General features: G+C 45.4%; 1 protein-coding gene across 4 annotated transcripts in view; it reads left to right on the plus strand.

Moving 5' to 3' along the window:
• Positions 1-201: 201 nt before the first annotated feature.
• LOC139109484 (uncharacterized) overlaps positions 202-15,450 on the plus strand; it is a 32,996-nt gene continuing 17,747 nt past the window's right edge. For 3 of the 4 annotated variants that reach the window (XM_070668574.1, XM_070668575.1, XM_070668576.1), the window contains exons 1-5: positions 244-2,271; positions 3,109-3,256; positions 11,316-11,403; positions 13,642-13,737; positions 13,897-14,034. In XM_070668574.1, coding sequence (XP_070524675.1) covers positions 259-2,271; positions 3,109-3,256; positions 11,316-11,403; positions 13,642-13,737; positions 13,897-14,034 — 2,483 coding nt within the window. In that variant the 5' untranslated portion in view covers positions 244-258. Of the gene's footprint in view, positions 2,272-3,108; positions 3,257-11,315; positions 11,404-13,641; positions 13,738-13,896; positions 14,035-15,450 lie in introns of all 4 variants that reach the window. The other variant, XM_070668573.1, reaches the window with a different exon arrangement.

The raw sequence follows: 15,450 nt of genomic DNA on the forward strand, positions 1-15,450 counted from the left end.
GCCGCTCGCTCAGTCATCGCTCGATTGTAGGCGATGCCGGCGCGCCGCAGATGAACGGATCGCGCGCGCGCGAGCGCTCTCGCTCGCACGATGAGAGCGCGGGCTCCGGGATCGGCCGCGACTTCGCCACGTCTTTCGGGTGACCCGGGATTCGCGACGTAATCGAGTCTCCGTTTAACGAAATCGGCCCGGCCGAGTCGCGTGGATGTGTCGCGTGTGACTTCCGGGAGGAGGCCGCGGATGCGTTTGGATCGTGCGATGCCGCCCCGCGGTGGCGGCAAGTGCCCGCGTGTCGGCAAGGTAACGGCGAAGGGGCGCCAGGCGCGCGATCAGCACGGTTCCCCGGTTATCGTAGAGGACGAGGGTACGACGATGGCGACGACGGCGACGACGGAAACAGCGGCGATAACGATGACGTCAAGCGGCACAGCAGTCGCGACAGGGAAAATGGACAAGCCCGCGACGACGACGGCGTGCAACGAGGGTCGATCGCAGTGGACGGGGCGCATGCGCCAGTCCCTGGAGAGCAGCTCCGAGCCAGCCCGTGAAAACGGTACCCCGGTGCTTCGTTATCCGGAAAGGCTGCGACGACGCGAGAGACACGTTGCCGGGAGAAAATCGCGACCGGCACGAAACAGCGGGAGGTCCAACGCCGACGCCTCTTGCTCTTCGGCATCGTTGTCGTCACCGCCAGCGCTTTCTTCACCCTCTTCGTGCCGTTCGAGCTCGCCGCCGTCGAGCACCTCGTCGCCAGCGCGGTCCTCCACCTCCTCGGTCACGAGCGACTTGTTGGCGGCCAAACCGGCGATCAGAAGCAGACGGCGAAGCACTACCGAGCAGAGCGACGACGGAATTGCGAAGCAGAGGCAGAGCACTACAACCGCGGGGGCAAAACGAGACGACGTCGGGACGACCCATGGAGCGATCACGACGGAGACAGCATCAACTTCGACTACCGTGTTCTCATCGTCGCCATTTCCCTCCCCCGTGTCCACGTCTTCCGCGTCCTGCCGTACGGCGCCGGCGACGGCGACGGCGTCGCGCGGTCACGGTAGCGATCACAGCGTCGCCCACCCCTCGCCTTCTTCGTCGGCACTTGAGAGACTGAGAAACGCCCTGGAGAACTACGATCGTAGCCGGATTTATCTCGCCCACGTTTGCTACCTGGACTGGCGGGACCTACCGGGTAAACGACGCGGCAGCGACGGTAACGACGGGAGCCTCAAAGGCCGCGACAGCACGCCGAGCGCTGAGCGAGTGTGGGTGGTGGGGGCGGCAGATCATGAGGGTCACCATCGAACGCGATTGTTGGTGGCCGGCCGCCACTGGCGGCCACGTTGTCTACGCAGGGTCAACATGCTCACCCAGCCGGTGGTGTACGCCGGCGGGGGGAGAGGCTCCTTGACCGCCGACCTTTTCCAGTGGTGGTTCCATCGCGAGTTCGCTGTCACGGCCATGGCGATGCATCCGGACGGCGCCATACTTGTGGCCGAGAGTGCCGACTACCTACCACCTGAGAGTGACTGCGTCGCCGCGGACGGCCTCGTGCGGCTCTTTATCGTCCCCAGAGACTGCATGGAGACGCGATTAGTGGTGCGAGAACTGAGAGTGCGCCTAGCCACCGGTGTATTATCGAGAGCTCGCTACGGCGTTTACCGCGATAAATTTCCTTCGAATTCAGACTCGCTCGAGGAGGAGGGCGATCGTCGACTGGACGCGTACTTAAAGAGATTCACGCTGAAAGAAGCGTTCGCGGAACTTCATCGCTCCTGGCTCAGCGTTCGCTCGGAAACTTTCGCACGCAGCTGGACGCTGCCACGTGATCGCGAAGATCATCCGCTCGCGGGATGCAACGGCGCTATGTTACCACCCAGAATGCACGTGATGGATCAGGAAGAGGACAGAATGCTACTGGCCGAGCTTCAGGGCCTCGCGAGGGAGGTTGGACTAGAGATTGCCGACGACGAGCTCGGTAGCTGGATCCTTGACGAGGAGAGTGCGCCGGCGTGCTCCGTTCGGAAGAAAGAACCGGACGAGGAGCATTGCCGAGTGAAAGTCGAGATTGACACAGACAGATGGTTGGAACGCAATGGCGACGAAGACGAAGACGGAAAAAACAACGGCATTGAAGAAGACGACGGCGAAGACGAGCCCACCGCCAAGGAGGCTGTCGGACTTCTCTCGAGAGTACTGACCTGGATGGAAAGAGAACCTCTCGATCCAGGACTCCTACTGGCGGTCAGATCGATGCGCGATACCGCCGCACTTATGGTAAGCACCACGGCTGATAAGAGACAACCCTCTCGAGAGTCCTCGTATCGATCGTTCGCGGGGGTAATAAGAAGAGAAACGGAAGAAGGAAAGCGAAGAGAGAGAGAGAGAGAGACTGCGACGACCGGAGAAGCTGTGCGCGATCTCGCGAGCTTACGAGCAGATTGAACTAATTTCATCGATTGTCACTTGACAAAGAGCGGCGCCAGAGGGTAAGGGAGGTCGAAGAAGTGGCGGATGGGTTACTACTATTCTCGAGAAGGGCACTCGATTTCGACGATACGTCGCGTCGAGACGAATGTACGGAAAGGTTGAACGAACCCTCGTGCCTCGAGAAGTACATTTCTCCCCCCGCAGTACCGCACGCGGTCTTTGCAAATTAACGCTCGAGCTGGTCCTCGATAAGCACTTCTCAATAAGCTTCCCCCCTTTAAAGCGAATCGAATTGGATATCGTGTTTCTTTCGAGAGTCGTGAACTGTAAATCCTCGGCGTTATCCTTGCACCTTTTATGTCGCTGGCGTATTATCGCCTGAACGCATTCGCGCGAATTGATATAAGTTTACTACACCACGCCTATGTGTATATAAAACGAGTGATGCAACTTGCGAATAAAAAAAAAGCCATTTTTTAATCGGTAGAATAATAAAAATTAACAATTCTCGCAACAGAAATCACTTATAGATATAAATAGCTTTAAAATATATTACCGTATAATAATTATATTTTATAAATAAATATTAAGAACTCAGAGATTTAAAATGCTCCCGACTTTTGCTAAAACAATATGTAACACTTGGTTATATGCGAAACCTAACATAATTTTTTTATTCTCTAGGCAAGCAAGATGGGCCTGGCAGGAACGCATCCAAGCGGATTACCCTTCTTCTGCCCGAACGGGGACCACCTGACGCAACCACCTCCCGCTCATATGGGTATACCACCCTATGGAGCGTTAGACGCGGGTAAAGCGGCCGCCGCGGCTGGTGAGTACTTTTTGTTATCGACCACTTATTAGAACAGCTGAATAGCTGTGAATACAACCACTCTAAAACTGTTTTCTTATTGTAATCGCGGCAGATTAATTTTTTTTTTTTTTTTTTTTTTTAATTTTACTCGCAAAGAAATATTTTAAATTTCATAAATAAAAAATTTTATATCTTATAATTTGAGAATTGCTTGAATAATTGTACCGTTATAAAATATTATAATTAAAAATACAGGGAGTAATCGAGCTCGAATCTTTTTTGATAAATAAATTTTCACTCAAGCTTGGCGAATAATAAATTTGCAGAACTATCGAACATATCAGCTGCACTTAAATGTAACGTAACATTTTGTAAAATATCCGGATCGCAAATGTACAATCGTTAATAATGTAAAACCTCTCCCGGCGCACGTTTTTAGCATGAACTTTCAACTACTGACAATATACGCCGCGCAATCTCGATATCCCCAATGCGTATCGTTTGAATCAACAATTCTTTCACGAAGTTAATCCGCTATTGTCCGGCCAAATATTGACGTTCCTCTCGAATTGTAATTGATGGAATACTTCTCGTCCCGGTTGCGTGATCGACACACTCCACCCCGTCGACAGAGAGCTTTATATATAATTTTATTGTATCGAGCTGCGCAAATATTAACATGGCCGTTACATCCCGACCGAAGCGAGTTCAACCTGTGTCTGGCCTTTGCGCAAACCGTTTGCGACCGCGTTAGCCCACGTTAATCTTCGCTTGTAACGATTTCGGTGGACAAAATTTCGCGTCGCTATTATAGCATACAGTATAAATAAATCTGTAATGAACAAAGTAATTCATTTTGACGAGCCGCCGTTATCGATGTTTCAAGCCTCTGAATATATAGATTTGCGCGGAGATTGGGAAATGCGCCTTTGTCGAGTATTCGATTACCTCTCGGGCTAATCGCGATCGCATTTTTGATGCTCTCTCGAGTCGAGCCGAGTTGAAAAGTCTGCGTCAATACCTCAACTTCTAATTGAAGGAATATTTCTTATCAAGTCAAGAGGTACGATAATATCGAGATTCAAATGGAGGCTGTGAAGTGGGCGGCATAATCTTCGAAGGGGCCTTGAAAGACAGCGCGAGAGCGCAAGAGGAAAACGGCAAACTGGCGTTAAATAACCCGAGTGGAAATTTATTCAACTAATCCGATTTTGCAGCTATTAATTAGATCGCGCAGATTAAATATATTTCTTGATTAGTGACTAGCTTGGTACTAGTCATAAATTATAAGCAAGTATTTATTATATGACTGTGACTGTCTTCAAAAAATTGTCATTTAAAAAAAAAAAAAAAAAAAAAATCTGTTTAGTATCTCGATCGTCTAGCACTGTCCAGCGCGGACCATGTTTATAAATAGATATCTAAACGTTTTTCGCCGCGTACTAGTCTACTGTTTTTGTTCTGACCTGACGCAACGTTCGCTTGACTGCCGAATTCGCCGGGCAAGCCGATTCTTGCTGCCCGCTGCCCGCGCGTCCTCCACCCTGCGAACTTGAAGCGTGAGGTCTGCCGGCCGATGTAAACACACGCACGTACTCACACTACCGGGGCGGTCTCGACAATTGCATAAGATCAGTTTGCGTAGTAGACTAGTACGCGACGAAAAACGTTTAGATATCTCAGTGCTGAACAGTTTTGCTAGACAGCCACGAGATAAACCACGAATTAGTTAGCTAATTATTAGGTAACGGTGGGAATTAATTTACAACTCGGGAACGGAGAAAATTTATCATCGAATTAATCAGCCACGTTGTACGATTTTTCTTTGGACCGAGACAGTATTACTCGCCTATTTAATTAAGAGACTTCTCGTCGCTTTATTTTTATACTATTCTTTTTTTTTTTCTTTCTTTTTTGTAAAAAAAAAAAAATAACTTCTAGGATTTTCCTATCGTTTTGTCTGTAAACTAGTACGCGAATAAGATTTTTTTTTATCTTGTGGACTTTGAAATATGCAGATGTTGGTAACGTTTATGCATGCGCGCGGCGGCCAGGTTCTTTGTCTTGTAAATAAGGGAGCATTCCGTCTCTACTCTACGCGAAGCAAGACCCGACCTCACCTCGTCTCGTGCCCTTACGCCCCTTCGTCTCTTCGCAACGACAATCTCCCTACTCTCAATATTTCTCGAGCTATCATATATTTGCTTATTCTCTTTTCCGCTATCAGACAATCCAGTATCGCGGTCCGTTTCTTTTTCTTCCTATTCGCTCTTTACTTCGCGCCTAATATATATCTTTCTCTTCTCCAATCGTAATTTCTGCGTTATCTAATCTGTTTTTTTTTTTTTAACTAAAAAAAACCATGCACGTAGCGCGCGCTATTTTTTAATAAACCCCAATTCCAAACTACGAAAAAAAGTCATGCGACTTACCAATCTGCATGAGCGTCAGCGGAGTTGTTGAGTTCTGCCGGTGACTGTAACATAAAATAAAATATATTAATTTAGACATGTTGCTATTTAAATTAATGTAAAGATAAAGTTTAATTTTTTTTAAGATTTTTTAAAAAAGAAAAAAATTTATATTTACCTAAAAGTTGCTCCGCCGATGCAGGATGCCTATCCGAGGCCTGCTCCTCCTCTCAGATGGGACGTGTCGAGTCTTCCTTCTTTTTAGAGACGCTACAAATAATGAAAAATAAAAAATTACCATTACAACAAGCTACTAGTTTTTTCGCGCCGGTACACGTACATTTCTAATTAGTTTCACCCTTCAATCTATATTGCGTGTATTTAATTTAAAAAAAGAAAAAGAAAATTAAAGAGGTAAAGAGCAAGTAGAACGTCAGATAAAAGAAGAAAATGAACTAATAATGGAAATGAAAAGACAAGAGAGAGCGAGATGTGAAAAGAGTAGAGGTATGACCAATCTCAGCGTTTCGTTTCCCCGAGGCTTCGCTATTGATCCGCTTAATTTTTTTATTTCTCAGGTCTTCATGCCTCCTCTTTCTCGTTTTCTCCTTTATCTAATTTTTTGTTCTCGCGATAATCGTGTCCCTTTCATATTTTTCGCATCTCCTTTCAATTTTTACAGAAAATATTATTGATAAAGTTTTAACAATTACTAAAATTTGTCGAAGAAAATACACAGGGCGATAATTTTTGTTTTCCTTCTTTTCACACTACTTTACCGTTTCCGCTCTTATTTTTCGCCGCGGCGGTGCAGCTTCTGAACCTGCGCTACTGGTTTCCGGAAACCGGATGGGCAAAATTCACGACAATAAGGTTTAATAGAGCGAAATAGACGAATTCGCTCGCGGGGTTGGGCGAGAGAGGCTACAAGAAGCGGTTAAAAAAAAAAAAAAAAAGGAACTCTCGAGCGCCGGGTGAGCTAAAATCGACTTGGATAGAAGCAGGAAGAGAGCGGAGCGGACAAATGAAAGAAGGAGGAGAGAAGGAAAGAGAATATCGCAGTACACGGAACATCGGGAACCTGAGTTGTTCGAGAATAAAAGAGTAATTTTCCGGATGGTGAGATGCCGATAATGGGGTTGCAGACTGCCGAGTCAACTGGAAAGTGATTAAGCACACATGACGGAATCCACGAACTCGTCAGGATATTACGAGGCACCCCTTTCCGCTATCCTCCTTCTTCTCTTCCAGTTCTCTCATTCGCATCTTGGTTCTTCGTTACCTTTCCTCTCTATTTCTCCTGTGTTTTCCACCCCTTCATCTACACACGCTTTTTTTTTCTTTTCTACTAGCTTTTTTTTTTTTAATGTACTCTCAATTCCCAGCTCTCTCGAGCATCGCATTAGACGACTAGAAGAGCCTTCTTATTTTATGGAGTGAGTTTTTCGATCTAACCAGCATTGATGAACGGCCTGATCTTTAGTTTTTTCTTTATCGTTAATCTATCAAGTTTTAAGTTTAGTAAATTTGTCTTTTTATTGTAATTATGATAATTATATCATCACAAGTATGATCATAAGCCTCGAGCTTTTTTATAGCGGCGAGTGACAAAAGTCAAAAAGTAAATAATAAATTTATTAATGAATTATTAATGATAATCCGAGTGTTTGCGTGTACATAATGTGCACAGTATGTTTCATGATTTATATTTAAAGCGACGCAGACAGACATATCGTATTGCACACGGCACATAAATTCGCGCGCAAGATAAAATATCGGACTATTACTTTTACGTGGGATTAAATTTCGTTTCGGCAGCCATTGTTTTCACGGGCTCGAGTGTGCTTCGTTATTCAAATGAGATTAAAAGCCCGGGGCCGAGTGGGAGCCGGTCTCGTTACAGTCGAGTGGCTAATCGTCGTTATGCGAAGATCGAAAGTAGCTCCATTGTGCAAAAAAAAAAAAAAGCTCCAGCATTCGCGAGTTTTACATACGTCGCGAATTTTATTTTTTTCCGTCGGTGCTCCAAATAACGTTACAAAATGAAAGTAACGCGATTTACCAAAAGATAAGTTCAATCTTCTCGACGAAGATGAGAAATAATATACAAAATAAAACATTGTGTTCAATTAATTCAATTATTTAAAGAGTGAGTTTGATCTTTGAGTTTTACGTTCGAGGCACGGCTTAAATGTGATCGATTTGCAAGTAACCGGGATCAGAATACGTCTTACGATCGTACGGGGCCGTGATTTGTTTTTGCATAAGCGCGCTTCGTTATTTGAACGCAAACGGCGTTCCGGAAACGGAAGTCCTAGGCTCTTTACGGTCGATCAGTCGACAGTCATTACGGAGCTGGAGGGATTGAGAGTGGCCCTATCCGGGGAAAACCACGCGTTGACCGATTTCAGCACGCGCGAGGGGACGGTAGAGAGAAGAGCCGGGGATTGTCACGGGGAATATGCCTTCGGGACATGCTCGCCCGCAAAACGCAAAAAGGAACGGGGATGGAAACAGGCTGGAGTGTCTGCGCAATCCGTTCGCGTATACCATGTCGAATGGCACAGAGAAAGAGAAAAAGAGACGGTGATAATGAGAGAAAGAGAGGAGGGAGAAGGAGAGAGACGTATTGGCCTCGTCAAGCGGTTTCAAGCTTGCCGATATTCCGGGCGCTTCTCGTCGACCCTTATGAAGCCAATTACACTTCGCCTCGCCAAAGGCACCCCACTTATATCGGCGCCCAACATTTCCCGGGTTCTCTTGAAGCCGTGATCGGTTCCACGGCACGTACCAGTTACATTAGATACCGATGTAAAAGCGAGATACACCCTGTCCGCTATTCAACCCGCGATAGCCATCTATACGTACAATTTTGCAATTTGTTATTCGAATAATTTCGAACCTGCGGCTCACCGTTATATATTTAATATAAAAAATAGAATAAAAGAGAGAAAAAATAATTCGCGACGTCTTAAATTATTACAGTTAATTAATTTGCGTTTTCAAGGCTTCGGAAAATTTCCATTAAAATATTTTATACACGTTTGTCGTAAATGTAATGCAGATTTGACCGATCGCAAGTATGTAAAAACTGGAATTGACGCCGATATTCGTTTGTCTGCTCGTCCAGGATAAATTACGCGGCGTTAAATTTCAACAATGACGGTTCTCCGGACGACGATAGCGTGTGTATTTCACTACGTGTCGGGTGCTGGTTACAGAGGGTGCGGCCGCGCACGCTGATCAATGTCCGTTCTCTCTCGCCGCGAAAGAGAGAAAACTTGACCTCCGTCCTTTCGAGTGTTTGTAGTGCAAACTCGTGTGATATATTAAAAGTATAGTTTTCTCTTTTCTCGTTTGATCGCGCGCTTCTTTGATCTCGTCGTGATAATATTTACCCCTTACACATTAATGCACGCCTATGTAAAGATATTCATCAGTGCACGTTGCGACAACGCAACGTTGCAGCAATATTAATAATAATGTAGTGATAACTCTGACAATTTACAATAACATACTGATAATAATTAAGAAGGAGCTGTTTGTGGCAAAATAATGAGATATTATTTTTGAAATTTTATCCTACATTTTTTTTCTTTTTTTTTTTGTTAATAATAAGAGAAAAAAGAATTTTCGTATATAAAAAGACTTTTCTTTAATTAATGGTCATTAAAACAATGCATTCTGCAATGAAAAATTTTCTTGTGTTGTGACGTACGGATACGGAAAGCTCGGTGCATCCGCTCATTACCGGCTCGGGTCTTTCACGATCTCGCCGCGATTAAATTGAACGTTATCATTTAGTGACCGTAAAATTGGTCACGCTGCCGGTTAATGATCAAGAGACACGGTAGATTGGACGCGTAAAGTGTACGCGAGACAACCGCGTATATCATTTACGCCGGGCTGGCGACTGTCGGGATTATCGTATTTAAATAACGGCTTGCGCCGTTCTTGGCGATCGTCACAAGAAATAATTACTTCGCGGCGTACGCCGCGGTGGAACGCGAGCTACGACTCTTGTCGTAATTTCCTCGAGCGAACGTGTCGTCTGAATTTGCCATGGCAAGTATCCCGGCGTCGCGAGACGCTTGCCCGCATTAATTCGTTCGAGGAAATTACGGCAACGAGAGTCGGAGCTTGTGCGCCATCATTTTAGAACAATGACGACTTACCATTGACTGCTCTCGCTCGCTCGCTCGCTCGAGTCCTGGTGGACGAATCCGTCGAATCGAGATGACCAACGGCGACGATCGGGACTCCGTGCGGGATGAATCGTAACACAATTTGCAACAGAAAACTATAGAAAGCTTTAGATTTACGGCGACGAAAGTCAAAGCATCTCGCGCACTATCGTTCTAGAATAATGACGACTCACCATTGTTCACTCGCTCGCCCGACTCCTGGTGGACGAATCCGACGAATCAAGGTGACCAACGGCGACGATCGAAACACCGTGCGGGATGAATCGCAACACAACTTGCAACAGAAAACTATAGCAAGCTTTAGATTTACGGCGACGAAGGTCAAAGCATCTCGCGCACTATCGTTCTAGAACAATGACGACTTACCACTGTTCACTTGCTCGCTCGAGTTCCGGTGGACGAATCCGACGAATCGAGGCGACTTAACGGCGACGATCAGTACATTGCGAACAATGAATCGCGTCGAGGCTCGCAACAGAAGGCTACAGAAAACTTTGAGAAATGCGCGAACGCCCGCGTTCCGGTATAATCCTCACAATTATTACGACTTCGCGCCTTCCCCATCCCACTGGTATCGAAGATGCTCACGCAATGGTCAAGATGTCGTTACTTGTCTATCATGGTCCCGCGATTTTTACGTTAACGCTATGACCCGCCGAGATGTCGCCAGGTGGGCCATTACCGCGGAGACAGTGAGCTAGTTTCATTACGGACGCTGGAGTGAACTGAGAGCACGACTGGAGGATGCGTGGAGGGAAGACTCGACTGCCTGCGTCGAAATAATATTCAAGTAGTAAAATATTCATCCGCATTATTACCGTAGTCGCCAAAAATCACTGCCTATGGCCTTGGGTGCGCAAGACTGTGTGTAGCGGTTAATAAACAATATCATGACTTTGGAGCGTCGCGACCGAGTGAGCCGAGTTCAGTTGCGCGAGCAAGCGATTTCCCCCACCACTCGCATTACTACGTTCAGTACATTCGTTCGGAAGTCGTTCGTTGTAGCGGCAGGCAGCGAGGCAGGCCTGATCGGCAAGCCTGGTAGACGGCGAGACAGGTAAAAAAACGACGGCACGCAGAGCGCAATTGTTCTCTACGAATTCTTAAGCGATTCTCTCTGCATTTAGCGACCACCGGGATCACAGGTTCGTGCCGTTCAATTGTACTTACTCGACCGATTGCCTGCGAACGTTCTCGATGATCGTCGCAAGAAAATAATCATCTCGCGGTGCACCGTCGCGGTGGAACGCACGCAAGCTACGATCCTCGTCGCCATGATTCCCTCGGAGGCTTCAGTGAAATGTAAATTGTGAATTTGAGAGCCGGCGAAAAATGTTTGCGGGAAAAGTCAGAAATCATTGTCTCAAAGTTCTATGTGAGGAAAAAATTTGAGTGTACGCTATTAATTGGCTATTTGCATCGGCATCGAATGATAATGTTCCGTTTCTCTTTTTGTTACAGGTCTTACGAGAGCACCAATGTACCCGTTTTCGACGGGCCAGTACGCCTACCCCATGCTTAGTCCGGAAATGACGCAAGTCGCTTCCTGGTGAGTGAAAAAATATTATTAAAATAATTAATTTTGGGCCGAATTTTCCCCCCTTTTTTTTCTGTCATATGTATATAAAAACTTTACAGTTTGACAAAGGTCTCAATTTAATTTAATACGATTTTGTACATGTTATTTTGCGATTGGTTGCATTATACAATGCAACGTAATATTATTTCAATTTTAATGACACATATTCGACTGAATATATGCGACGAGAACGATATTTAATTTTGCGACGTAAACGTGTGCGGCGTCCGTAGAGCAAGAATCGTTTTACATTTTAGCGCACCCACGTATGCACGTACAGCGCGTTAGATTATATTTTATATTAATTACGCGTTAAATAATTGATTTGTGTTTCACAGTAACGCAAATGAAAAGTAATGGAGAGCATCGGATTTCGATCGCGCGCCGAAGCGATTCTTGGCGAATTTAAATCGGCCCCGACACTCAACACAGATCGCATATCGCGAGCTGCGCACAAAGGCCACTAAATATTCATTTCAAAAGTATCAGCCATATTCGCGGAAAACGTTACGTGACGAGCCACTTCTCAATAAATTTTTCGCTTTAGAGTAAACTCCTTTAATGCAAAGTGCGCGAATTTGCATGACAAACGTTGTCAGGTTTTCTCTGATTCTAAATGTGCTCGCTGATCTTGTTAAATATCTTCTCGTTAGCAACGATTCTCGAATCCCGTGATTCTTAAAGGTGCCTTTTTTTCAGCGGCGTTTTATCTCCTCCTCGATATGAATCGCGAGATTATCGTAGATCTACGGGAGCGCAACGCCTAGGTAATCGCGGCATTATTCGCGTCATTCCGGTTCGGTTTTCCGAACAAATCTGGACATTGAATAGGTGTGGGCTGTGCCCTGGTCAGTCGACCTCTCAGTTCCGCCCTATTACATCGGATACGGAACTTCGCCTCATCTTTGTGGTCCTCGTGGACGTCACCCTCTTTTCGCGACAGGTCCTTACGATCAGGTTTTCGAGGCTCTCCCCTGCTCGTTATTTGCTTTACGCCCGAGTCGTCCCAAATTGCGATTTTCCACGGATGATTAGGCTCCTTCTTCTCAATTAGAAGGACCTTGCAGCATCCTTGCCTGCCCGAGGCGAGCTCGGGACGTGGAAAAACTGTTGGACGTTGATATCGCGCGCACGGAATTTAGCTCTCGCGGTTTACAAGGGATGCCGACCGCCCTCGAAATGAAAAGAGAGTGGAGCGCGAAAGAAGGCCACTTGCAATAATGAGAAAGTCGGCGGCGTTTTTATTACGCGAAGTGCACGGAGTTCTGGCCTCCGCGGCTCTTGACAATAGAGAGACGCAAAACAGGCGCGTTCGCGACAAAACAAACTAATTATTCTTACGAGAAGCAGCTCGTATTATTAATCGCAATTAATTAACTGTATTGCTTGTTGCAGCGGTTTTTTTTTACACTAAGAACAATCGATTATTTAGTTAAAAATGAAACTGAAATGTAGCGTTGGTTAGAAAAATTGATTTTTATTTTATTTTATTTTTTTTTATTAATTCGTGAAAGCTGAATATTTTGTGAATTCAGGTTTTTTGTTGAATACATTATACGATAAATATTATCAGATAGATAAAATTTGGTGTACGTGCCGATAAAACATTCCCTGTTTAACTTTTTCAAAAATTTTCTGCCACAGACAGATAAAACAGTCGATGATATAAATGGTCCGTGAAACAAACGGGTTAAATCAGTTTTTTTGGCAGTTATTCAATAACACTCAAATATCGAGAGTATTTTATTTGCAAAAATTTTGTCGCAGGAACACTCCTGGCAAAGTGATTGGTCGATTGCTTGGTTAAAGTATAACTGAAATCTAGCGATGGTTACAAAGATTGATTTTTATTTTATTATTTTTCTCTTTTTTTTTTTTTTTTTTTTTTTTTTATCAATCCGGAAAGCCGAATATTTTATGATTTTTATTTCTTCCATTAAATACATAATACGACGAGTATTATGAGACCGATAAAATTTCACGTACGTACTGTTGAAACAATCCCTATTTATCTACCTCAAAAATTTTACCCCGTAGACAGGTAAACAGTCGGTGACAAATGGTTCGTGGAACAAACGGGTTAAATCAGATTTTTAGACGATCATTCCATAGCGCTCAAATATATCGAGGGGATATTTTAATTGTGAACATTTTTGCCTCGAAAACACTCGTGGTGACGATAAAAACTTACAAAATGAATATTTTCAGGCACACACCGAGCATGTACCCCATCTCGCCGGCGAACGCTGGCTTCCGAAGCCCTTATCCTACAAGTTTACCCATTACGAGTTCTAGTTTACCAAGGTTAGTAAAAGTATTTTAAAAAAGTATATATGATAATTATAAATAAAAATCTTAAATAAAAAATACGAATAAGCTAATATTTTCTTTTGCTTTTAACAAGCTTCTCTCTTTTTTTTTTTTAATGTATTTCTGAGATTAAATTGCGTTTTGATTTTGCAGTGATCTCTACCGGTTTTCACCGACGGGCCTTATGCCTCCGCATCCTGGTCTGAGTCCGCATGCACACGCTCTCGCGTCGCACGCATTGGTATCCTCGGCGCCGAAAGCGGATCACTCTACTCTAGACCACAATCACAGGTTCGTTATCACTCTCTCAGCTTCGTATTGCTGGCGACATCTGAACAAGCAGCAACAAAGCCCGGCATCGATTATTCCCGTCTAGTACCCGGTATCCCTTGTTCCTCCACCCAGCTTGATAAACTCTGCGAGAGATTCACCGTGAAGTTCTTCAAACTTCGGATCTACTACTCGGTCGCGAAAGTTTTGAAATGTTTGGAGGAATATAACTTACTGATTCGGAGTATCTGCATTTACGTTTGTAATCAAGTATCGTGATGTCGGCTGTTATATGTATATTTAGTATCAAAGAAGACGTACACATACATGGAAAATATATACGGTGATAAGAGAGAATATTTCTAGTAGATGCAATGATCGAAGATTTACGCAATTGTGACAGTTTAATTAATTTAAAATGCGCGAAAGGAACATTGCCAATCGACGAACTTTATTATCATTTCATGTGACTCGTTCGAACAGAATTTTGTGAAAATAATCTGACCATTGTTTTTGGACGTTACCTACTGAATGACACTAAAATCTTGCGAGAATCTTCTTAACCGCGCGACGATTGTACGGTCACTCGATGGAATTGCGTAAGCGCCACGTGCGTAGCTTTGCTTTGGCGATCGATAACAATATCCGAATAACTGACAGCCGCGAAATGGGTACCAACAGCGCGTCTGCTGATAAGGAAGCGTCGTGTCGGGGGTGAAAACGGGAGTTGCGGCGCGAGGATCGTAGGGGGTAGCACGTCTCGGCTACCCCGGTATGTTCGGCGAACCCCCTCGTCGCGCGGCGCCCTTCGCTCCTTTGGTAGCTGGGTGTACAACACTTATCGAGTGATTCTCTCTGCACAGCGTCTGCGCCTGTTATCCCGATGTTGGCGCCGTCGACGCTGCCGACGCCGACGGCAGTTATGTATTGATCATTACCCTCTTAAACAAGATCTCTAATTTACATTAGTACTCGAACGATCTCCCGCCCCCGCGCCCGCGATCGCGTGCAACATACGAACTCTGCTCTCTCTCCCTTCCTTTCTCTCTCTCTCTCTCTCTTCCTTTGTCCGCATCACACGTAAGTGCGAAGCATTATGAAGGACCAGCTGAAGAGGCAATTGCTCGGTTTACCGGCAATGCGTTTACGACAGTGACGGCATTGTTTCCCAAAATCGCGTGAAACTGCACGCGCCTCGGTGTCGAATGCGGCCCGCGACCACATTGTTGTCACGTCAGTGATAAAGAGCACGCTAAAACCTGAAGCTGTTTGAAAGGGCAGATGGACGCCCTCGGCGCTCTGGAGCTGCATTTCTGGTGAATAAACCGCGCGAGAATGCTGCATTTTTCAGAAGCGGACAAGACGCATATTAGATTTTGGATACTACTCGAGGACGAGCGAGATCATTCCGCTGAACTTGAAGAGTCACCGTTAATC

Source organism: Cardiocondyla obscurior, linkage group LG18, assembly GCF_019399895.1.
Source record: "Cardiocondyla obscurior isolate alpha-2009 linkage group LG18, Cobs3.1, whole genome shotgun sequence".
Lineage (NCBI taxonomy): Eukaryota > Metazoa > Arthropoda > Insecta > Hymenoptera > Formicidae > Cardiocondyla > Cardiocondyla obscurior.